We start from the raw sequence: 23,878 nt of genomic DNA on the forward strand, positions 1-23,878 counted from the left end.
TGTCAATATCTGGTACCAGGTTCAAACTTGAAGTGCTGAAGAAGAGGAGTTAGCTATGAAATGGGTATTCAGGAATCATCCATCTGTAATGCCAACTATAATAAACTTCAAAGCTAAGAGGGAACCATTCAAGAAATATATGTTTGTCAATGATGTTTTAAAGAAAGTCACTCCAGTGAACTGGTAGAAGAGGTCACTTATTATGCACTTGGATTTAGAGACTGTTGAAGTAATGATTGCACTTTTATCAATAGAAGCTTCTTCTGACATAGAAAGAAATAATATTCTCTTCCTTTCGTCTCATTCATTCCAAATTGAGAAATTGTTTGGGACCTGATAAAGAAGGAAAGCTTGCTTTTTTCCCCCAAATTATGAGCAAACAAGAAGATGATGAGTGAAGATGTGTGGACCTGGCAGATAGTCTAAGTTTTAAAAAAATATACTTTGTTTAGCCACATCACTTAACATGGATGTTTAAGGAAATACAAGAAAACATATGCTGTAATGTTATTATTTTGGTTAAATAAAACTATTTAAATTGTTATTAAAGTAATCAATATTTTCTCCTATCAATGAAGTACAGCAGAAAAGTTGTCCAAATATGAATGATTAACCTTTTATTGCAATAATTTCATATTTATTTATCTCTATCTTTCTAATAGTATAACCAAAGGGAGGACCACATCATGCGATGAGGAGTGAGGACGTGTTTCTTGGCTGCTCATGGGACCCTGCCCCCATTTACTTGGTTTTCTTTGGAGAATGATGACTAATAGCTATAAACTTGTTTGCTTCATAACTGCAATTACATGGACAGTTATATTGCTAAGACTGGTGGTGCAATGACTAGCAAGACAACAGAAAAAGATAAAGCTAAGGACCAAGGGCCGGAGGATAAGATGGCGGGTCCTTCTTTGCTGACACCTTTAGAGTTCACAGATGGACAGCTACAGCAACTCACTTCAGCGGTGCTAAAGCACTGGACCCTGAACTGGAAAAGCTTTGGGGGCAGATTACTCACTTGAAGCAGCTTTTGCCAGAGACGACTCATTGAACAGGAGAGATGGAATCCCATGTGTCTTCCATGGAGGATACCTCCCATGCAGTTTCTGCCTCTGTTGAGTGCTTGGAAGCGCGACTCAGCAATTGTATTGCTAAAGTAGACAATCTGGAGAATAGGTCCCGAAGAGGAAACCTACGTTTCATCGGGCTGCCCGAGCAGTTGCTAGACCATAAGCTGGGGTCTCTACTAGAAGAGTGGCTTGCTAAAGAACTCCAACTGGCAGCTGGTATGGGTCCTGTTTGTTTGGAGTAGGCCTATCGTGTGGGCCACGTGACAGGGGACTGCCAGTCATTATCAAAATACCCAATTATCTCCATAAAGTGGAGCTTTTGTGCAGTTACCTCCTCAAGAGGGACTCACTATTTTTTGATGGAAATCCCATAAAAATATTTCAGGATTATTCGCAAGCACTCCAATAGCATCGTCTTCATTTCTATCTGCTCTGTGCAACCTTAGCTGAAAAGATGATACATTTCCTATTTCTTTTCCCAGTAGTCCTTAAGATTTATGCTAGTGGAATCTGGAAAACTTTGGACAAAGTAGAAGACATCAAGAGCTATGTGCAACAGCTAACCTCACCAGAGACCTCATTTGACTCTTGAGAATTTATGGCAATTAGTGGGGTAGTGTGGTTATTTCCTTTATATCTGTCCAGATTTCAAATTATATTTACTAGTATGAGTAATAAGTTAATTTAAAAGTATTAATTTTGTATTCCATCCAGTGTTCTCTCAGTTGTTAATTCACCATATTGGTTCAGGTACCTTGCATCATAAAGTTCCTGCTTTCCTGCATATGGGTGCAGGGAAGGTTGGTGGGTTGTATGGGTATAAGTGAATTTGGGTATTAGATGGTTTTTTGGTGGGGGAATGAATGGTGGGGCGAAGGGAGGGTCAGGGGAGACAGATGAGATGGTGAGTGTTTTGTAACAATTGAGTGATGAGTGATGGGAGGGTCAGGGGAGACAGATTAGATGGTGAGTGTTTTGCAACAATTGTATCCATTTCCTTTTATGATTATCGAGAGTCTACATTGATTTTGCTTTCTAGTGCAAAATATAGTGTCCTATTTTTATTGAGTAGTGTTGTAGAGGTAGAGGTAGGGATGAAGGCTGGACACACTTGCCTTGGTTTAATCTGGCGCAGTCTGAGAGTCCTCGATGAAGGTGGGGTGTCCTGAGGGGTTCCAGTGATTGTATTATCTCCTGGAATGTGGGATGAATTTTGTCCCCCATAAAGCGCTGCAAGATTTTGGCAGCCTTACAAAGTCACAATGTGGCTATATTGCCTGTTGCAAGAAACTAGGCTATCAGATGCAGAACATCAGAAGCTGAAGATAAATTGGGTTGGAAACTTATATTATTCTTCCTTAGGTAGTAGGAGAGGAGTAGTAGCGGTTCAGATTTACAAGGCACTGCAGTGTAGAGCCAAATTATTAGCTAAGGATGAAGCAGAGAGATGCATTTTGTTCAAACTCTGGTTGAAGGTGGTAGAGTTTATTTTTTTGGTGGTATACGACCCTAATCAACTAGATGAATTTTTACAAGAACTTACTCACTATATGCCATCCCTATCATAATAAGAATCTTATAACAGGGGATATGAATTTGGTAATGGATCCCATGCATGATTGTTCTAGACAGGGACTAGAGGGAGAGGGGTAGAGGTGGTACAATAGTGCTAGATTCCTTTGTCTCATCGTTACAGTGAATGCATGCAGAGTGCTTCACCCCAGGGAGAGAGACTACACCCACTTCTCTCAGGCTTATGGCACCTAGATTAGATTACATTTTTATCAGCCAAATATTATCTCCATCAGTATCTGCTGCAACCATAGGCCCTGGGGAGATTACAGATTTTCAGACCAATGCTTGATATGGGCGGATTTAGAATCCTTGGATCAGGATTGGCCCCAAACAGGCTAGAGATTAACGGCTTATCTACATGGAGACCCGCACTTTAAAAGTATTTATAAGATAAATGGGAAGACTCTGTGCACTATAATGGTCAGCATGCCCAACATAAGATTTGCTACTGCTGGGTCAGACCAGTGGTCCATTGTCTAACCTTACTTGCGTATGTTCTGTTCCATCAGGAACTTATCCAACTGTTTCTTGAATCCCTGAAGGGTGCTTTCCCCTATAACAGCCACTTGAAAAGCGTTCCAGATTTCTACCACTCTCTGGGTGAAGAAGAACTTCCTTACATTTGTACGGAATCTATTCTCTTTTAATTTAGTGAGTGCCCTCTGGTTCTCTTCACCTTGGAGAGGGTGAACAATTTCTCTTTCTTTACCTTCAATATCTTAAATGTTTCGATCATGCCCCCTCTCAGTCTCCTCTTTTCAAAGGAGGCCCAGTTTCTCTAACCTCTCATTGTATGGCAACTCCTCCAGTCCCTTAAATATTATTGTCGCTCTTTTCTGGACCCTTTCGAGTAGTACTATGTCCTTTTTCATGTATGGCGACCAGTGCTGGACGCAGTATTCCAGGTGGGGGGCGTACTATGTCCTAGTACAACGGCATGATAACCTTTTCAGATCTATTTGTGATCCCCCTTCTTAATCATTTCTAGCATTCTGTTTGCCCTTTTTGCCGCCGCCACACATTGTGCGGACGGTTTCATTGACTTGTTTACAAGTACTCCCAAGTCTCTTTCCTGGAGGCTCTCTCCGATTACAGCATTGGACATCCTGTATTCGTGCATATGATTTTTGTTACCAACATGCATCACCTTGCACTTATCCATGTTGAACCTCATTTGCCATTTCGTGGCCCATTCCTCGAGTGTGTTTATGTCTCGTAGGTCTTCGCAATCCTGTGTCCTCACCAGTGCTCCCTCTAAGCGGGCGGGTGGTGTGAGCAAAATTTTTTCCCCGTGCGCTAAAAATATCGGGCGCCAGCGCCAACTCGCCCGATTCTCCTCTCGCCGCGGCCTGCCATCTCCGTACGCCGTGCACTGTGACGTGACATTGTGCGCTGCGAGGCAATATTTTGTGCGCCAGCGCACGCCAGCGCAGCTTAGAGGGAACACTGGTTCCTCACTACTCTGAATAACTTTGTATCGTCCACAAATTTAATCACCTCACTTGTCGTGCCAATTTCTAGGTAATTTATAAAAATGTTGAAGAGCACAGGCCCAAGCACCAAACCCTGCGGCACCCCACTCGTGACGCTTTTCCAGTCCGAGCATTGTCCATTATCCCCACTCTCTGTTTCCTATCCGCCAACCAATTTTTAATTCACATGAGTATATCACCCTCTATTCCATGGCTCGCAATTTTTCGAAGTAGACGTTCATGTGGGACCTTGTCGAAAGTCTTCTGAAAATGTCAACCAGGTCACCCTTGTCTATCTACCTATTTACTCCCTCAAAGAAGTGCAGTAAGTTTGTCAAGCAAGATCTTCCTTTGCTGAATCCGTGCTGGATAGTCCCCAGCAGTTTGTGTCCGTCAAGGTGATCGATGATGCGGTCCTTTATCAGCTCCTCTACCATCTTTCCCGGTACTGAAGTCAGACTCACTGGTCTGTAGTTTCCCGGATCCCCCTAGAACCTTTCTTGAAGATCAGTATAATGTTCGCCACTTTCCAGTCTTCCGGAATGTTTCCTGATTTGATCGACAGATTGGCTATTAGTTGAAGCAGTTCAGCTATAATTCCTTTCAGTTCCTTGATTACCCTTGGGTGGATGCCGTCCGGTCCCGGGGATTTATCGCTTTTAAGCCTATCAATCTGTCTGCATACCTCTTCTAGACTGATCGTCGACCATGTCAGTTTCCTGTCTTCACTTCCTGTGTATATCCTGTTGGCTTCTGGTATACTGGATATATCCTCTTCGGTAAATACAGATGCAAAAAATGTGTTCAGTTTGTCGGCGATGGCTTTGTCCTCCTTTAGTACTCCCTTTATTCCATGGTCATCTAACGGCCCCACTGCTTCCTTCACGAGTCGTTTTCCCTTAATATATTGAAAGAAAGGCTTAAAATTTTTTTGCCCCCATGGCTATTTTTTTCTCGTTGTCCCTTTTGGCTTCTCTTACCGCCTTATGGCACTTGCTTTGATGTTGTTTGTGCTTTTCCAGTTCTCGTCCGTTTTAGTCCTTTTCCGTTCCTTAAACGAAGTCTTCTTGTCTTTGATCGTTTCCTTCACTGCTACAGTGAGCCACGCCGGTTACTTGTTCTTTTTCCTCTTGGAACCTTTGTTGATAGGCGGTATATATAGCCATTATTATTTTGTCCACAGCTAAAACTATGATGCGGAGTTATATGATTGCCTATACAAGTGCTAGAAAAAAGCAGATAGCACAGGATATTTTATCTTTAGAGGCGCAGCCTAAACAGGCTAAGAGAAATTTTATAAAGTATGGAACCCCCTCTACTAATTACTCTCCTTGCCAGCATGTATTCTCCATTCATAGTGATTACAGGCTAGGGTAGATATGGTGACCTCTGTCACCTTCCCCACAGGAAATCCTTACCACACAGGCTCCGATACTTTAAGCCTATCCCCATCACCCCCACTCAATAACCTCAAAATAGCACTGGCAAATGCAAGGTCTGTAAACAACAAATATACTATACTAAATGACCTCCTCACAGACAATGAGACATCTTCCTAATTATTGAAACATTGATTAAAGACAATGATTGAACTACCCTGGGTATGCTGTGCCCTCCAGGATACCAAGTAATAGCTTGCTCACGCACCGATACAAGAGGGGGAGGTATAACTGCCATCATTAAGTCCAACCTCAACCCAAGACTGATAGACACTGTCACACTAGACGCGCTAGAATGTCTTATCTTCTCAGTGGGTCACAACAGAGCCCTAACTTTCCCCTTGATATACAGAGCACTGCACTCTCCAATGCCCGTCTTAGATGACCTACTATCTGTCCTTAGCAAATTGGTCATCACATACATCTCTTTAGACCTGTCTCCAACCTACCCTTCTTCTCCAGGACCCTGGAAAAAACAATGCTAACCCAATTACACTCCTTAACTGATGAACATGGCACCCTATCCGATTTCCAATCGGAATTCAGGAAATTCCACAGTACTGAAACCGTCCAAAAAATCATTGATGACTGCTGGAAACTCATGGACAAGGGCAATGATGTCCTTCTGGTGCTGCTGGATCTCAGCGCGGTTTTCGACACTTGACCATCCTCTCCTCATTGAGCGGCTCTCTGAAATTGGAATCAGAGACATTGTGCTACAGTGGTTCTCCTCTTTCTTGAATAACAGATCCCAAAGCGCTTTGCTCAATGACATGTTATTGAAACTGAAACTGATCAAATATGGTGTTCTGCAAGGATCTCTGCTATCCTCCCCCTATTATTCAATCTCTATGTTAGACCTGTCTTAGACATAGCCTGTCAATATCAAATACAGATTCACTCCTTCGCGGATGACATCCAACTGTACCTACTGCTAGGAGAAGCCCGTGACGCCCAGATTGCGAAACTCCTAACCTGCCTCTTAGAAATCAAAAACTGGTTGTCCGTCAACAAATTACAACTAAATGCCTCCAAGATGGAATTCCTTTGGATCTGCAAAGAATGCTGCACCCTCGCCCATCCCTCGCTGCACTGGGACTTGACTACTCAATGCGAAAAACCAAGTGCACAGCCTAGGAATATTCACCAACTGAGAGAGATGGTTGGAAAGCAACAGGTTGCAATCAAGGAGTATTCCTAGGAGTAAACCTGCTGCTTTCCAACTATATCTCTCAGGTGGTATCTTCCTCATTTTACTACCTGCGACAACAGGAGAGATATGATTCAAATGTTCAAATACTTGAAAGGTATTAACATAGAACAAACTCTTTTCCAGAGAGAGGAAAATGGTAAAACCAGAGGACATAATTTGAGGTGGTCGAAGGGTGGTAGACTTAAGAGCAGTGTAAGGAAATTCTTTACGGAGAGGATAGTGGATGCCTGGAATGTGCTCCTGAGAGAGGTGGTGGAGATGTAAATGATGACGGAGTTCAAAAAAGCATGGGATGAGCACAAAGGATCTAGAATCAGAAAATAATAGTAAATATTGAAGAACTAAGGCCAGTTCTGCGCAGACTTGCACGGTCTGTGTCTGTATATGGCTGTTTGGTGGAGGATGGGTTGAGGAGGACTTCAATGGCTGGGATGGTGTAGATGGACTGGAGTAAGCTTTGATGGAGACTTTAGTAGTTGGAATTTAAGAACAGTGCCAGGCAGAGCTTTGGATTCTTGCCCAGAAATAGATAAGAAGAAGAAGAAAAAAAAACCCAACAGATTTTTAGATTGAATCAGGTTGGGCAGACTAGATGGACTATTTGGCTCTTTATCTGCTGTCATCTACTATGTTACTAACTTTGAAAAATAATGAACTACTTTTCAGAGTCCGACTTTGCCCAACCACTCTATGTCTTAGTACTTTCCCGCATGGATTACTGCAATGTGCTATTCAACGGTCTCACAGCGAAGAATGTACAACACCTACAGCGTATTAAAAACGTGGAGATCAGGCTTCTAAAAAACCTCAGTGCCCGTGACCCTGTCTCCCAGGCTCTAGCATCGGCTCACTGGCTACCCATATCCAAACGTTGTGTCATCAAGGGCCTGATGCTAGCGTTCAAATCCTTATACGACATGGCACCGGGCTATATGACGGCTAAGCTTCCTCCATATGTGCTGAACCGGTCCCTCTGCTCTCGGGATGAAATATGCCTCAAAATACCCCCTGGTCATGCCCTTTGACTGCAAACTGCCAACCGACAATCCTATTTCCACTTCATACCGAGCTACTGGAATCAACTCCCCCGCAGATCGGATCCTTGAAAGTCTCCTCAGCTTTAGAAGAGCAATAAAAGCATACCTCTTCACCTAAACCCCTACCCTTGACTGATGGACTACAAAGAAATGTATATTGATACCAGAACCCCAGTATGTGTCACATAAGGAAAACTTGTATTGTAAAATCTTGCATTGTAACTACGGCAGATCTAACATGTAAACTATCTGTGTGTCAAATAAAACTTGTACTGAAAATCTTGTACTGTAAGGATAACTATGGCTAATTGTAACTGGTAAACTGTATATTAATATTAGACTCCTAGTATGTGTCAGGTTAGGATAAAAACTTGTATTGTAAACTTGTACTGGAATAATGTAATAACTCATTCTGAGCTCTTTGGGGATAATAGAATAGAAAATGAATTAAATAAATAATAAGGAGATTCTGCAAGCTATTCAGGTTGCACTGGACTCCCTTATATATAAACGTACTATCTACATGCTTCTATATTGCTGAGGGAAATTTTACAGATATAGCAACAAGACAGGAAGGCTGTTAGCCCAAGTAGTTAAAGCATGGGGAGGGTGTAGGATTATATCTTCATTGCAAGATTCAAATGGATAAGTAACTAACCACCCAAAGGACATAGCTAATTTGTTTGTCCATTATTTCCAATCCCTTTTTACAGTGAACCTGCCTAGTAAGATCATGGACATAAATGAGTATCTAGGTCAGGTATGTGGGCATCATAGGAAAAGAAATGCAGCAGGCTGTACATTCCTTGAAATTAGTATCAGCTTCAGAGCCTGATAGGTTTTCAGGCGAGTTCTATAAACCTCTGCAAGCTTCTATCTTGCATGCTTTGCAAGCTTATTGTAATGAAATGATTGTGAATGGCTCTTTTCTAGTACATGAAAATGTGGCACTGATTACCTTATTACCAAAGCCAGGGGTGCCAGTGGAGCTGATGTCATCTTATAGGCCCATCTCCTTAATAAATATAGTTATCAAGATCCTGTTGGGTTTGTCCAGGCTGGCTACCATACTCCCACAAATAATATTGGGGGGGGGGGGGAAGCAAGTGGGCTTTGTTTGGGGAAGGCATTCAATCTGTAATGTGTGTAAGTTCCTCTTAGCCATTGCAAATTGTCAAAATAAAGTTAGCTGGACATTCTTGTTTACTTTACAACGTATGGGGTTTCAGGGCTGGTTCTTGGAAGTGGTGCGTTCATTATACTTTGCAGCAAGAGCTTTTGTGATGGTGAATAGGATACACATTGGTATCTTTCCTATTTCATGAGGGACGCAACAGGGCGTTTACTGTTTGTTTTATCATTGGAACCCCTGGTACGTGTTTTGAATGCTGCAGGGAGATTTCTGGGGTAATATTTTCAGCACTTAATATTAAAGTGATGGCCTATGCAGACAATATTCCATGCGTGTTGACTGATTCACAGTGACCTCTCCTACATTTACTCTCTATGATATCTGCTTATGGCATTCTCTTGGGATTCACTTTGAACTTGATGAAGTCCAAGGCTATGCCTCTGTTGCTAGAGGTACGTCTGCTTTGGAGTGGTCCTTTCCCTTTGTAGTGGGTAGATACCTCATTTAAATACCTGGTGGTCCCCATCCCAGTTAAGCTGTCTCGCCTGTATGTTCTTAATGTATAACTTTTATTACATGAGACTCAAATAAAACTAAATTTGTGGAGAGCTTATCCATTATCTCTTTTAGGATGTATACATTTATTTAATACTAGTCTTTAAGCCCGTTACATTAACGGGTGCTAGAATATATGTATGTCTGCCTTTCTTTCTTTCTGTCTCACTCCCTGCCCTTGTGTCTTTCTTCTTTTCTTTCTGTCTCCCTCCCTCCCTCCTATTATTTGTCTTTCTTTCTATTTGTCTCTCTTCCTGCCCCCTATGCAGCATTTATCTCCCATATGCAGCAGCATTTCTTTCCCCCCCTCCATTTTCCTGTGCAGTTGTGTCAGATCCGTGAGGAGGAGTGAAGTGGCTTGGAATTGAGTGTGCTGAATTCTAGGAAAGGTGGCAGTCGGGTGAGTAAGTGTGCCAGATTGGGGGTGGAATGGGAGCAGGGCAGTTGGGGAGATACAGTAAAAAAAGGGATGTTTATGGGTGAGGATAGAGGTTTGAAAGTGGTCACTGAGGGAGAAGTTGGGAAACAAATGAATTGGATGGGAGGAGGGAGATAGTTTTGGTGTCTGTCAGAGCAGTGGAAGGAAAGAGCAATTGAGTGAATGTCACAGCAGTCGAGGATGGGAAACAGTTTTGAAGTGTGTGTGTCACATGGAGCCAGGGCAGTAGAGAATCTGGGTCATGCTGAGAGAGAGTGTCTGATCAGGAGTAGTGGTTGGAAAGTAAGTGTGGATGGAGGGATTGGGAGAGTGTGAATCAGATGGAGAGAGGAACGGAATTTGGTTAGTGGGAACATTAATTAGTGGGAGAGGCAGTAAGGAATGATTAGTGAGTTTGCTAAGACATTGGCGAGTAATAAATGTCTAGTGGGAGGAGGGGAGGAGTCTGGGTCGGAAGCATACTGGATGAGTGTGAAGGGAGGTATTTGGGTAGTGAATGAGCACTGTCAATTTGAGGAGAAGGTGAGGTTGTTGTTTATGCTGCATCAGCTAAGTCCAGCAGGTTAAATCTACTGAACTCAATGAGTCGCACTGTGTTTTCCCTCGGAAGTTGTTCTGCGGGGGAGAAGGGGGAGGGAAGCACAAGGGGAGTGTCACACGTCTTCCGCTGGCCTCACACTCCAAGAGCCCCCCTCTTTTCACACGCATTTGGAGACTGGTCTCTCCTCTTCCGCTTCTCCTACCCCCTGCCAGTCCAGCGCGTCTCTCCCCGTCTCCTCCCTGTGCGCGCACGCTTGCTCTCAGGCCTCCCCACCCCACCATCCTAATATCAAACACATACCTGAGGCCGCTACCACCACCACTTCCGCAGCTCGCTCGCGCTTCGATACCCCGTCCCCTCTGACGCGCCGGGGGCGCGCATTCGCACTCTCATGTCTGCGACGGATCAGGGAACACGACTTTTGAGTGCGCATGCGCGGCCTAGCATTTTATTATATTAGATGGTAATGGTAATGGTGTCACGTTGGCTATACTTATTCCAGATGCTCCCCTTATTTCTTAAAACTAAGGATGAAAGGAGATTGATCAGGGTGATGCAGATGTATCTCCGGCAAGACAAGAGTGTGAGGCTTTTGTACTTGGCTCTTCAGATTTCTAGGCAAAATGGAGGGCTGGGTTTTTAAAATTTGAGATACCTAACTGTGGCAGTAGCTATGTGTCATGTTGGCGATTGGTATAGAGAAGCCCAGGAATTTTTTTTATCCCTTCTTTGAAACTGAAGTTGTTAGGTGGGATTCATTTTAGCTGTTATTTGCATACTATGGGCCTTCTTGTTTCTAGGCTCTTAAAAGTCTTCCATTTGTTATCTTCAGCAGCAGTGACCTGGAAGTGGGTCTGTAGGAGACAGCATTTTTCTTTTATTTGTGGCAACCTTTGTTTTCCCCCTGGGCAGACGTCTGCTGCTTTTTGTAATTGGAAGATATCAAGTACCTTTTTCATGTGCTTAATGAGGACAAATACAAAGTGATACACATTGGGAATAATAATCCAAATCATAGTTACCAGATGCCAGGGTCCACAGCAATACACATACAGTAAAATAACCATCCATGGGAGTGGCCTAAAGGATCTGGCCAATCGGAATCTTAGACCACTCCCAGTGTATCCCAGAATGCACTGGGAAAGAGACCTAAGACTCCGGTTGGAGGGGCCTTAGGCACCTGGGCCAGTCAGGGCTTTGGGTCTCTCCTTGGTGCATGTCAGGATGCACTGGGAAGAGGAAAGCCCGCCATTCTGTGGAGGTGGACCTGCTGGCAGGATGGAGTGGGCATCCCTCTTGCCAACCATCAGAGAAAGGTATGGGGGGCATTCGGGGGTGGCAGGGGATGATGGGGCCAGTGGCATCCCTCCTGCTGAGGGATGTCTCAGTGGTGGCAGGAGGAATTAGGCACTCCTCCTTCCACAGACATTCGAGGCAAGTCATTCTTTAAAAAATGCACATGCAAATGAGGTTCATGGAGAGTCAGCACATGCCGATCGCTAGTGATAGCAATTGGCACATGTGCAAAAAAAACCCACCCAAATCAAAAATCAACAGTTGGGATATATGCCCACTCTCTCCTGCTGCCAATGTCAAGCAATCCCCCCCCAGCAGTGGGAGAGATGCCCACTCCCTCTTGCTGCCATACAACAACCCATAGAACCCTTATGGCAGCTGGAGATATACGCACATCCACCACCGACACCCCTCTCCGGTAGCAGGAGAGATACCCACTCCTTCCCACTGCCACACAATAACCCTGACACCCCCCAGCTGTGGGAGAGATGCCCACTTCTGCTTCTACCTTGTGCCCCCAATCCACCCTGTTCCTCCAATGACCCCCTGACCTCTTACCTTGTTTTCAAAGTCTGACTGGAGGGATGCCTTCCCCCTCCAGCCATCAGGCTCGCCTCTTGAAAAATGGCGGGCCTTCCCCTCCCTGGCACATCCTGGGATATGCTGGGGAGGAGTCTAGGGCTCAGATTGGCCCAGATTGCTTAGGAGGGGCTTTAGGCTTCTGGGCCAATCAGAGCCTTAGGCCTCTCCCCAATGCGTTCAGGAAGGGGCCTAAGGCTCTGATTGGCCCAGGAGTCTTAGCAACCCATATTGGTATGAGTCATTGTGTTGCAGGGTCCAGTTCCGCTTCAGCTTTAATTTTCTTACAGATGGTCTTGGAGAAATTGAAAGGGGACAGGTTTAGAACCAATGCTAGGAAGTTCTTTTTCACTCAGAGAGTGGTGGACACCGGGAATGCGCTTCCGGAGGTTGTGATAGGACAGAGTACATTACGGGGTTTCAAAGAAGGATTGGATAAATTCCTGATGGATGCGGGGATTGAGGGATACAGATAGAGGTATGTAAGGGTATAGCTAGAGGGATAAAGGGGATTGAAGGGTTTTAGGCAAAGGATCACCTTACAGGTCATGGACCTGATGGGCCGCCGCGGGAGCAGACTCCTGGGCACGATGGACCTATGGTCTGACCCAGCGGAGGCAACTTCTTATGTTCCTGAAGCTCCCTCTGATACACTGTAGAATTCATGGTGTATTCTATGATAGTGAGCTGGCCAGTTCTTTCTGCAGCAAAGCATCCCCAAACCATGACACTTCCACCCCCATGCTTCACAGTTGGTATGCAGTTCTTTTCTTGGAATGCTTTATTTGGTGTACGCCAAACATGTCCTCTTTTCAGATGTCCAAATAATTCAATTTTAGACTCATCTGTCTATAGAACATTATTCCAGAAGTCCTGGTGTTTGTCTACGTTTTCTCTGGCAAACTTCAGTCTGGCCTTGATTTTTCTCTTAGAGAACAAAGATTTCCTTCTTGCACACCTCCCATGCAAGTTAAATTTGTGAGGTCTCTTTCTGATTGTAGAGGCATGCACTTTCACATCAACAGTAGCAAGAGCCTGCTGTAGGTCCCGTGATGACATTTTAGGGGTTAACTTGCTTGGATGGCCAAACCTGGGCATGTTGGCAGCTGTTTGGAAAGTCCTCCGCTTGTACACTATTTTTCGGACCGTGGAATGGCTAATGTCAAATTCTGATGAGATCTTTTTAAATTCCTTACCAGCCTTATAAGCTGCTACAATCTTCTTTCTGAAGGCCTCAGACAGCTCTTTTGATTTCACCATGGTATTCTCTCTCACTGCAGGAATCATGAGCACACCAAACTAAATGTCTGAAGTTTAAGTAGATAGTCCTTTAATAGATAATCTCAAAAGTCTTGCACACTAAAAAATCACAGAGTCACAAAAACAGTCTAGTTCAACTATTCATGAAGAATATCCTTATTGAGGACCGTAAGGGGTATCAGACAACCCGACAAACAGCATAGTTTGAAGGGAGAACTTCTTCATTTGCCCCTCGGAACCTCCTCCTCCGTTTTATCGTTTTTACTTTGCTTATTGCATTATAAGTTATTTTTTGTCAATGTGAATTATCTTATCGTTTCATATGAACATATATAAGGTTACTTAGCTTTCAGCATTTAGCTTAAGATCAATCCCCTGAACGCCAACGCGTTTCGGATGTCTTTGTCAAGGCGACATGGGGAGCTAAGAAACAAATCATTAGGGTTAAAGCCTCCGACCAAACTATTAACAAGTTTTTTAAAATTTTTTAATATTTTAGGACGGCCCAAACCCACCCATTATTCAACATTACTTACATTCATAGCAAACATGCACAGCGTACCGCCAACCGGCTAGAAAAGCAAGCCGCGGCATTCTGACTCTGGGATTTAAATACCCCTCCCAAATGACGACATATCCGGGGACACAAACTACATTACCTCATGACATTTAAAGAGAAAAGAACCTCTTTAAACCAGAGCTACCTCTTAACCTATTTAAGGAGACAATTTAAACCCTAAAGCCAGACTTAAAGGTCAGCTTGGGCTAACCAGTCCGAAGATTTGTTTAACCCCTTAGGGGACATCGAGTCTAGTATGAACATCCACCGGAGCTCACAATGGTTGAGCCTCCGGACAGTGTTCCCACCCTCCCACCCTACATTAATACGGTCCATAATACGCCATTTAAGATCTTTAAGGGTATGACCGCAGCTAATCCAATGACGGGCCAGCGGAGAAGATTCAGTATGAGTGTGCACTCTAGATTTATGCTCGGTCAAACGGACCCGTATGGGGCGAGTTGTTCTGCCCACATACAGCTTGGGACAGGGGCATTGAATAACGTAAATAACGTTATCCGAATTACATGTGGTGTTATATTTGGTCTTATATATGGCCCCGGTACTGGGATGAGTCCAACATTCCCCCGGGATAGTGTACGCACACCACTGGCATTGACCACAAGGTAGGTGATTCCCACTGATGAGTAACGTTCTCTCCTGAAGTTTATGGTGATTTAACATTTCACCCAGGTTTCTTCTTCTTCGGTATGAACATAACGGTTGATCATCGAGAGTGGGAATGACCAACCTAGGGATATGCCAGTGCTTCTTCACAATTTTTGAAACCCGGTGGGCAAGGGTAGAAAACTCCTGAACAAAGGCCACCGTATCAAGGGAGTTATCGTCCCTACTCATATCCTGCAACAACCACTCTCTATGAGCATTTTTAGCTCTTTTGTAAGCTTGTTTAACAGTGGCATAAGGATAGCCACGTTGGTAAAATCTAGTTTTCATCTGTTTTGCTTGAGAGCGAAAATCATCTAAAGAGTGGCAAATCCTTCTCAGCCTCAAAAACTGGCTAATAGGTAAGCTTCTTTTCAGGTTCTCAGGGTGGAAACTATGAAACCGCAAGAGGCTATTGCGGCCAGTCTCTTTTCTATACAAAGAGGTTTGAAGATGAGTCGTCCCCTTCATAACCAGAATATCCAAAAACGGAATCTCCTGATGTTTTATAGCGGCTGTGAATTTGATGTTATTATCCAACCTATTCAACTCCTCTATGAATATTGTCAGCTCTTCCTCAGTTGAAGTCCATATGCAAAATATATCATCGAGGAACCTCCTCCAGATTTTAACATTTTTGAAGCCTGGTAAAGGGTAAATCCGGCTCTCCTCCAAATCTGCCATGAACAAAGCTGCTAAGGAGGGGGCTAAAGACGCTCCCATGGCAATGCCATGCTTCTGCAAGTAGAAATCATTGTGGAACCAAAAATAACTTTTGGTTAACACCAAGGTGGCCATTTCCATCAAAATATCTAAAGATAGATGAGGTCTGATGGTTTGTTCCATACAGATACGTCTTATTAGAGCAAGGGCACTGTCCATGGGGATCATGGTGTATAAAGCCGTTACGTCCAATGTAACCAGTATCCAGTGAGGTTCATAAGCATCCATCTCAGCTATTATCCTGAGCATATGGGTCGTATCTTTAATAAAAGATTTGATTGAGGAGACCTGCTTCTTCAAAAAAATATCCAAAAATTTGGACAAAGGCTCTAAAGGAGAGTTACGTATCGATACAATGGGGCGTCCAGGGGGGTTAAGTAGATTTTTGTGAATTTTCGGGAGAAAGTAGATGATAGGAATAACATAGAAACTGGGATTAAGGAAAGCTGCTTCTTTTGAGGTGATCATTTTCAGTTTAAATGCCTTAGAGATCAATTTTGAAATAGTACATTTTAGTTCAATAGCTGGATCTTCCGATAACTGTTGGTAAAAAAGTGTGTCATCTAATTGCCGATGGGCCTCTCTTAAATATTGTTCTTTGGACCATAACACGATGGCTCCTCCTTTATCAGCTCAGGAAAATATGACCAAAGTCTCATCCCGTAATTCCTGCAAGGCACTCCATTCGGCATAAGTCATATTGAACTGAGGAGACATATGGGCTACTTGTTCTTCCATTTGTTCCACTTCAGACATCACTAGATCACGAAAAGTAATCAAATTCGGGTGCAACGGGGATGCAGGGCACCAATTAGATTTATTAGAAATCAGCGTCCCATCATTCACAGGCTGATGATCTTGAAAAAATGTCTTCAGATGCAACTTCCGAAGCAAACTGTATATAGATAACCGAGTGTTAAACGCCTCATATCGGGCAGTTGGAACAAAGCCCAGTCCCAGATTTAAAACTGTTTCCTGTATTGGGCTGAGCTCTGTCCCAGTGAGGTTAACTATGGCTGATTGGTCCGAAACTGAGACCTCGTCTGCGGGCCCTGAACATATCCCTGTTGCTGACCCTGAAATCCCACTCTTCTTGACCCTCGGCCCTTTTGTCTGCCTCTGGGTCCTCGTGGCTGAAAACCCCCCTGGCCACGTTGTCCCCTTATCCCTGAGGGGCCTCCGCCACTGCTAGTGGAGCTAGAGTCTGTAGACAAATGGTCATCCTTGGTTTTTCAGCTCCCCATGTCGCCTTGACAAAGACATCCGAAACGCGTTGGCGTTCAGAGGATTGATCTTAAGCTAAATGCTGAAAGCTAAGTAACCTTATATATGTTCATATGAAACGATAAGATAATTCACATTGACAAAAAATAACTTATAATGCAATAAGCAAAGTAAAAACGATAAAACGGAGGAGGAGGTTCCGAGGGGCAAATAAAGAAGTTCTCCCTTCAAACTATGCTGTTTGTCGGGTTGTCTGATACCCCTTACGGTCCTCAATAAGGATATTCTTTATGAATAGTTGAACTAGACTGTTTTTGTGACTCTGTGATTTTTTAGTGTGCAAGACTTTTGAAGTTTAAGTAGGGCAAACCTCCTTCAAAATGCTGAGTAATGATGTTCTAATCATGTGCACCTGATGTGATACAGCTGTATGTGATTTGATCCACTTTAAGTGGGAGGATATGTGGGGGTGGCCTAATTTATTCCTCAGTTAGAATACACATTTTTGTGGATATCTTTTGTTTCATGAGTAAATCAAGGAAAACTTTTGTTGTTTACCTCAATTACATCACTTTCTTTTCCAAAGATAAATAAAATTAAAAAAAATTTGACATCGATATGTGATCATTTCTTTAGAAAGAACTGAATATTTCATGCGGTGTCCTAACTTTTTCACATGACTATATATAGCTCTGTACACAGTATAAGATGCCCTAACAGGGGACATCTTTTTAATGACTTGAAACATGGATCCTAAGCAGTATCCCTTCTCCATGACAGACTTAAGTTTACCACAAAACAAGTGTTTGTTAAAAATCTACTTTATTTGTAAGATTCTAACAGAACTAACATCCATGATGGTTCTTCAGTTTCTTGGTTATGTAAACTGCATCGATCTGGAAGGTTTTGCGGTCTAAAAATGTACTGTAATATAAATCCCTGATAGCATGATAGGGTAAAACTCAGCACAGAGTTCAGTAAATAATGGGAGCCTCAAAACTTTAACAGTGGTCTCAGAACCACAGCGCAGCTTCTGCATAGTACAAATAAAAATAGACATCCTTCTTATCATTGGCTTCTTTCTTAATTAGACTGGAAAAAAATAGAACATTAAAACACTCCCCCTACAAGGGAGAGCAGATTGTACTACAACAACCCAGTTTACATACTATATGAGTATATAACTCAATCACACAACTGGGAAAATTATAGAAATCTCTTTGGAACTGCATTCTTGTGAAGAGATTTTTACAATTTGGGGGTTTTGAACTGTAACTCTTCTGCTGAACTGCTTATTGAACAACATGGGGAATGTGATCTGAAGTACGGTTCTACAAGCTTCAAGAATTGGCTTCTACTGGCTTTCTAACTGGACATATAATTGCCAAGGAACGGATCAGGATATAGCAAAGCATGAAAGCTAAGTGTTGTTTTCCTCAGTTCTTTTGTTATATGCAGCTGCAGTATAGAGTATAATAAAAAAAAAATCTGTTAAGAGATTTTTTTACAGTTTTCCATGTTGTGTTATACAGTAAGTGGTCCCATTCCGCAGTGTTCTTGGGTTTGTGCTTTAGTACTCAAAAAACGGCAGTGAAGGTAGAAATGACCTTCCACTATCTCAGGAGTTTAACACACTGGTGCCAACATTCAAAAGACAGAGGGAAAAATATTTCCTGTATTTTGTGGCTTTTAAAAAAAGGATGCGACATGAGGCAATTCCCTCTGCACAGGCCTGCCTCCCCACCGCCAAAGGAACTCTTCCTCCTCCCCCCTCTGCACAGGCCTGCCTCCCTGCCCTGAAGGCCTGCTTCCCCCCTGCCCGCCGTGAATGAACGCCTGCTCCCCCCGCAAGCCTGCACCTTCCTCGCTCTTACCTTCTTAACGCTAATAGGGCAGCTTGCAGGCTCACTGGTGTTATAACGATCCCTGCAGCTGCCCATGGTCCGCAGCGGCACGTTCTCTCTGCCACAATCCTGCCCCTGACATCAAAGCAGGGGCAGGACGTAGCAGGAAGAACATGCCGCTGAGGACCACGGGCAGCTGCAGGGATCGCTATAACACCAGCGAGCCTGCAAGCTGCCCTATTAGCGTTAAGGAGGTAAGAGCAGGGAAGCTGGGGAAGGCAAGAGCGGGCAAGCTGGGGGAGGCCTTTTTGACCAACCCTGCCCCCTCAAGCAGGAGCAGCAGCGCAGCTCCTGCTTTAGGAAGGCATGGGGGAAGGGTTGGCCATTGAATCGGGAGGCTGATATATTTTTTTTAATTGAATCGATTCGAATCGTGAATTGGGTAGCACTACCATGCACACACACACATATAAGCACACATCTCTAATTACAAGCATAGGGTGTAAAATATAGTAGAGTAATCTCCATGTAAGGTTGAAATTTGGTAACAAAATGAGAAGAAAAACTAAAAATCTTGTTGACGTGTTCTAAAATATCTTTTTTTGTGCTAAAGTCAAATGTTAGCTCACATGAAAAGGACTTATCTTTTTCTATCTATATCTATATCTAGCTATATCTATATAGATAGAATTCAGCAATAATCTGACCCTTGCAAACACTTGAAGAAGAATAATAGCTTAAATGTGTAGAAAAGTTTTTGGTTACTTGGGACAAGAACCACTCAGTTGTTGAAAAGAGTATTTGGTTTAGCAGCTACTTACTGTGCGAGGCGGGCACTGGCTCCTTCTCAATCCTCGTCGTTGTCGCCTGGGGCCGCAGGCGGGTGGGCCCAGGGGCGCGTGCTGCTTGGCCTGCCGCTTCTTGTGCTGCTTGTCCTGTATCTTGCACATGTCCTTGGCATATTTAAAGAACGTGTGGCCGAACTTGGCCCAGACTTTATGTGGCACCGTGATGGAGTTGCGGTAGGTGGGCTTCACCTCGCTCACGCGCAGAAATACGCCGTACTTGTTGGTGCCCATGTCGAAGAAGAAGCGCTTGTTGTCCATCGTGAGCAAGGTGCCCTCAAACAGCTCGGCCGGCTCCTCTTCCACGCTGTAGTCGTCGATGAGCTTGGCCAGCGCGTTGCGGAACTCGATGAGGCCCTGCACGGGCAGCGCGATAGTCTGTCCCTGCACCGTGCCCAGCCCCAGCCCGCAGTTCAGCATCTGGCGGACACGCAGGAAGCGGCCACGCTGGTTCTCCTTCAAGTCCAGGTAGTACTTGCGGTTCTCGCACACCAGGAACTCCTCCTGCTCCGCCTCCTGCCCTATTAGCGTTAAGGAGGTAAGAGCGGGCAAACTGGGGGAGACCCTTTCCCCTCAAGCAGGAGCAGCAGCAGACGGCCAGCAAGAGGTAGCACTGCAGCTCCTGCTTTAGGAAGGCATGGGGGAAGGGTCAGCCATTGAATCGGGAGGCCGATATTTTTTTTTTTAATTGAATCAATTCAAATTGATTCACCTGATTCGAATTGGTGAATCGATTTGAATCGTGAATCGGGCAGCACTAGCCCAGAGTCACAAAGAGCTGCAGTGGGAATTTAACTCATAACCTCAGGATGCTCAGGCAGCTGCTGTAAACACTAGGCCACTCCTCCACTCATCAAGCACCATTTTCAACATTTAATCCACTACCCATTGTTGGTTCTCTTTTACACTCATGTGTGAAAGACAATCAAATTATCTTTCCAGATGTACAAACACAAGCAATAGAATACATACTTAAGGTTTAGTTTAGTTTAGAATCTTTGGGAAGGTTGTACCAAAACCAGATTGAAATGAAAGGCTCTTTTTGTGATTTATAAACTTCAGTTATACAGAATATTGTCCCTTTTTATACTTTAATCAAAAGATTTATATATAAAATCATATGTATTGGAGGCTTTTACAGATGGGGATAGAGCCTGCGGGAATGGGAAGGGGATGGAGCGGGATGTATCATTCTCTACTAAGGAAGCTGGAACCTGAGAAAGGAAAAGGCAGGAAGATTTAAGCGATTCATAAATTTTTTAAATAAATAAAATAATAAATAAATTTCAGGCCTTATTATGGGGAAATTCCTATGCAAAACACTATAAGCAAATGTGGCAGACTTTTAAAATATTTTGCATGGAATTATCAAAGATTTTGTGTGGAATTTTCACACTTCTTGCACAGAATTCTGCCAGGAGTATCATCATGGATTACTCTAGTAGCACTATAGTGGAGCTGCCTACTATATCTGTGCTTGGCACACCATTAAACAAAGCAGTGTTTAGGTGTAATTTTTCAACACACACACACACACACTTACTCTATGCATTTAGTTGGCCTAACCAAGTCTGTCTCAATCTGTCCATTTGATATGAAGTTATTTATGGTCACTCTGCTTACAACCTTTCAGATGGTCAGAAAAAGATGGCATATAGTTTTCTTACTGTTCCCCATTTTCTTCCATATTTTGATTACGGTAACTGTCCCTTCCTTTTACTCTGCTATTTCTAAACCTCCATACCTGAATATTAAGAGACTGTATGGTTTCCTCTGTGTTTTTATATAAAGTTGGGCTCATAATGAAGAGAAAATAAAAAAGGACACATTTTGGGAAAAAAATGAGTAGGAATCTGTGGGATACCAATTGAAAAGAAAATGATGTCCTTCTGAGCTTTTTATTTTTTTGTTCTATTTCTTTTTCCAATCATCACTTTAGCAGTGACACAGTAGGTGTGGTCATAAGGGAGATCAAAAGATGATTTATGTCATCTTAAGCCACAAAGCTTTTGAGAGCTCCCTAAGCACAAGATAGTAGGAGCTATCTGTGAAAAGTGTTTAAAATGAACCTTTTAAAATACAGTTCCTGTAATATGTTTCTGCTATTATAATTGAGCAGTAATACACAAGGGGCTCATTGTTGTACTGTAGGCCTGATTTCTGTCTTGAAGCCAAACACTAAGAAACTTCTTATCCTGCTGGGAAGGGTGACAGTAGAACAAGACATGTCCTCAGCTGCCTTTGTATTGTTATTACAAAATAGATCTGTGTTACCAAATCTGTTTTGTAATAACTTTGTTAATATTCTGAAAAGCTTATGAAAGCTTTTACTTTATGGCTGGGAAAACCAACGTCAAGGTGATGACACCTTGATGTAAATGCAGCTTGGATCTAAAGAGAATTATCATCACTATGATGTAGAAATAAGTCAAAATAGAATAAAGTGATGATGGACTGGCCTGGTTACTCAGTGGCAATGCTGTGTGACTTGAGTTTCATTTCTGGATCAGGTCTTCCTTTGGGATGTTGGGGCTGAGGATGCTGTAAAGTCAGTATTCACAGCTCCTGGAGAAAGGAGTCGCTGTTATTGTGCAATGATGACATCCACTTGCTAGATTTAGGGCTCGTGACTTCAAGATTCCAGAATCTAGATAGAGCCCTGAAGAGGTGTTTTCGAAAGGTTGTCTAAGTCTGACTTTGGACGTTTCCCACAAGACGTCCAAAGCTGGAGGTGGAGAAATGGTTATTTTCAAAATTGGCAACACTGCAAGACGTTCATATACAGTATATATATATATATATATATTTTTTTTTTTTTTTGAAAATTGCCTACTTAGATGTCTTTATAATGTCACTGGGGTACTAATAGTTAAATATTAGTGGAAGTCAGAAAAATATTAGAGTTCAAATAAAAGAACTGTCTTCTCATTCAAATTGGTAACCAAACTTCAGGATTGCAACCGTCACGTTTGAAAGTCACTCAGAGGTATAGAGTTCTTCAAGAAGAGATGTCTTGGCTACCAGAACATCCAATTTTGTTTGTCATTTTTGACTATAAAACCATCCAAGTTCAAAATGTCCTAATCCAGACCATATGGATGTGGGAAGAGCCAGCATTGTAATGGACAGTCTACATCAGCGGTCTCAAACACGCGGGCCGCGGGCCGCATGTGGCTCTCCAGGTTTTATTTGCGGCCCGCATTCTGGAGGTATCATTCTCTTCCTTTTGGAGCAGCAGCCGGCTCATTCGTTCACAGCCGCGGGCTGGCGGCTCCTTGCGCTATCCACTCCTGCATCAGAAGCCTCTCTGATGTCACAACATCAGAGAGGCTTCAGACGCAGGCACGGATCTCGCAAGGAGCCGCCGCCCATGGCTTTGAACGAATGAGCCGGCCAGACACGCTGCTGCTCCAGTGGCGTATCAAGGGGGGGGCGGTCCACTGTTCTCCCTAGAGTGCCGAACCTGCTTCCCTTCCCTTCTCACTGCTGCCATCGGGGATCAGGCCGGCACCGTGTTCTTTGATCTCCCTGCTTCTCTTCCCTGCAGGGCCGACCAACTCTCGCGGCCCGACATCAATTCTGACGTCGAGAGGACGTTCTGGCTAGCCAATCGCTGCCTGGCTGCCCGGAAAGTCCTTTCCGATGTTAGAATTGACGTCGGGTGGCGAGAGTTGGTCGGCCCAGTGCAGAAGAGAAGTAGGGAGATGGCCTGTTCCCGAAAGCGGCAGCAGCAGCCTATTCCGCGGCGGCGGTGGCATGGGGGAGGGCAGGAAGGAAAGCAGAAAGAAAGAAAGAAGGTGGGGTGGGGACAGGGAGCCAGAAAAAAAAGCAAAAAATGGGGCACGGAGGAAGGAAGAAAGAAGGAGGGGGGACAGGGAACCAGAAACAAAGCAAAAAATGGGGCACGGAATCAGAGAAAGACAGACATAGAGAAAGAAAGAAAAAGTTGGGGGAGGGAATGAGGTCTGGAGGAGAGGAAGCATACAGGAGGCTGAAAGAAGGGAAGAAGTATTGGATGCACAGTCAGAAGAATAAAGTGCAACCAGAGACTGATGAAATTATCAAACAAAGGTAGGAAAATGATTTTATTTTCAATTTAGTGATTGAAATGTGCCAGTTTTGAGAAAGAAAAGATATTGAACTTTAAATGTGAGTGCTGCAGAAAAAAATAGAGTACTTGGAGGGCCGCAGAAAAAATAGTTAATGTCTTATTAAAGAAATGACAATTTTGCATGAGGTAAAACTCTTTATAGTTTATATATCTTTCCTTTTAACTGTTAAAGGAAAGTTTTATAAACTATAGCGAGTTTTACCTCATGCAAAATTGTCATTTCTTTAATAAGACATTAACTATTTTTTCTGCAGCCCTCCAAGTACCTACAAATCCAAAATGTGGCCCCGCAAAG

At 43.5% G+C, this 23,878-nt stretch overlaps 2 protein-coding genes across 2 annotated transcripts in view; one reads left to right on the forward strand and one right to left on the reverse strand.

Annotated features, from left to right (window-relative positions):
* The window catches only part of RCAN2 (regulator of calcineurin 2), a 224,102-nt gene that overhangs the window by 13,535 nt on the left and 186,689 nt on the right, over positions 1 to 23,878 (forward strand). The window lies entirely within an intron of this gene.
* On the reverse strand, positions 19,434 to 21,149 carry LOC117357192 (transcriptional activator protein Pur-alpha-like). The gene is made up of 2 exons (XM_033937566.1): positions 21,140 to 21,149; positions 19,434 to 19,993 (listed from the first exon to the last, which is right to left on the reverse strand). The coding sequence occupies exons 1-2, from the start codon at positions 21,147 to 21,149 to the stop codon at positions 19,434 to 19,436; spliced, it is 570 nt and encodes a 189-aa protein (XP_033793457.1).

This window comes from Geotrypetes seraphini, chromosome 3 (genome assembly GCF_902459505.1).
Source record: "Geotrypetes seraphini chromosome 3, aGeoSer1.1, whole genome shotgun sequence".
In the NCBI taxonomy this organism is placed as follows: domain Eukaryota; kingdom Metazoa; phylum Chordata; class Amphibia; order Gymnophiona; family Dermophiidae; genus Geotrypetes; species Geotrypetes seraphini.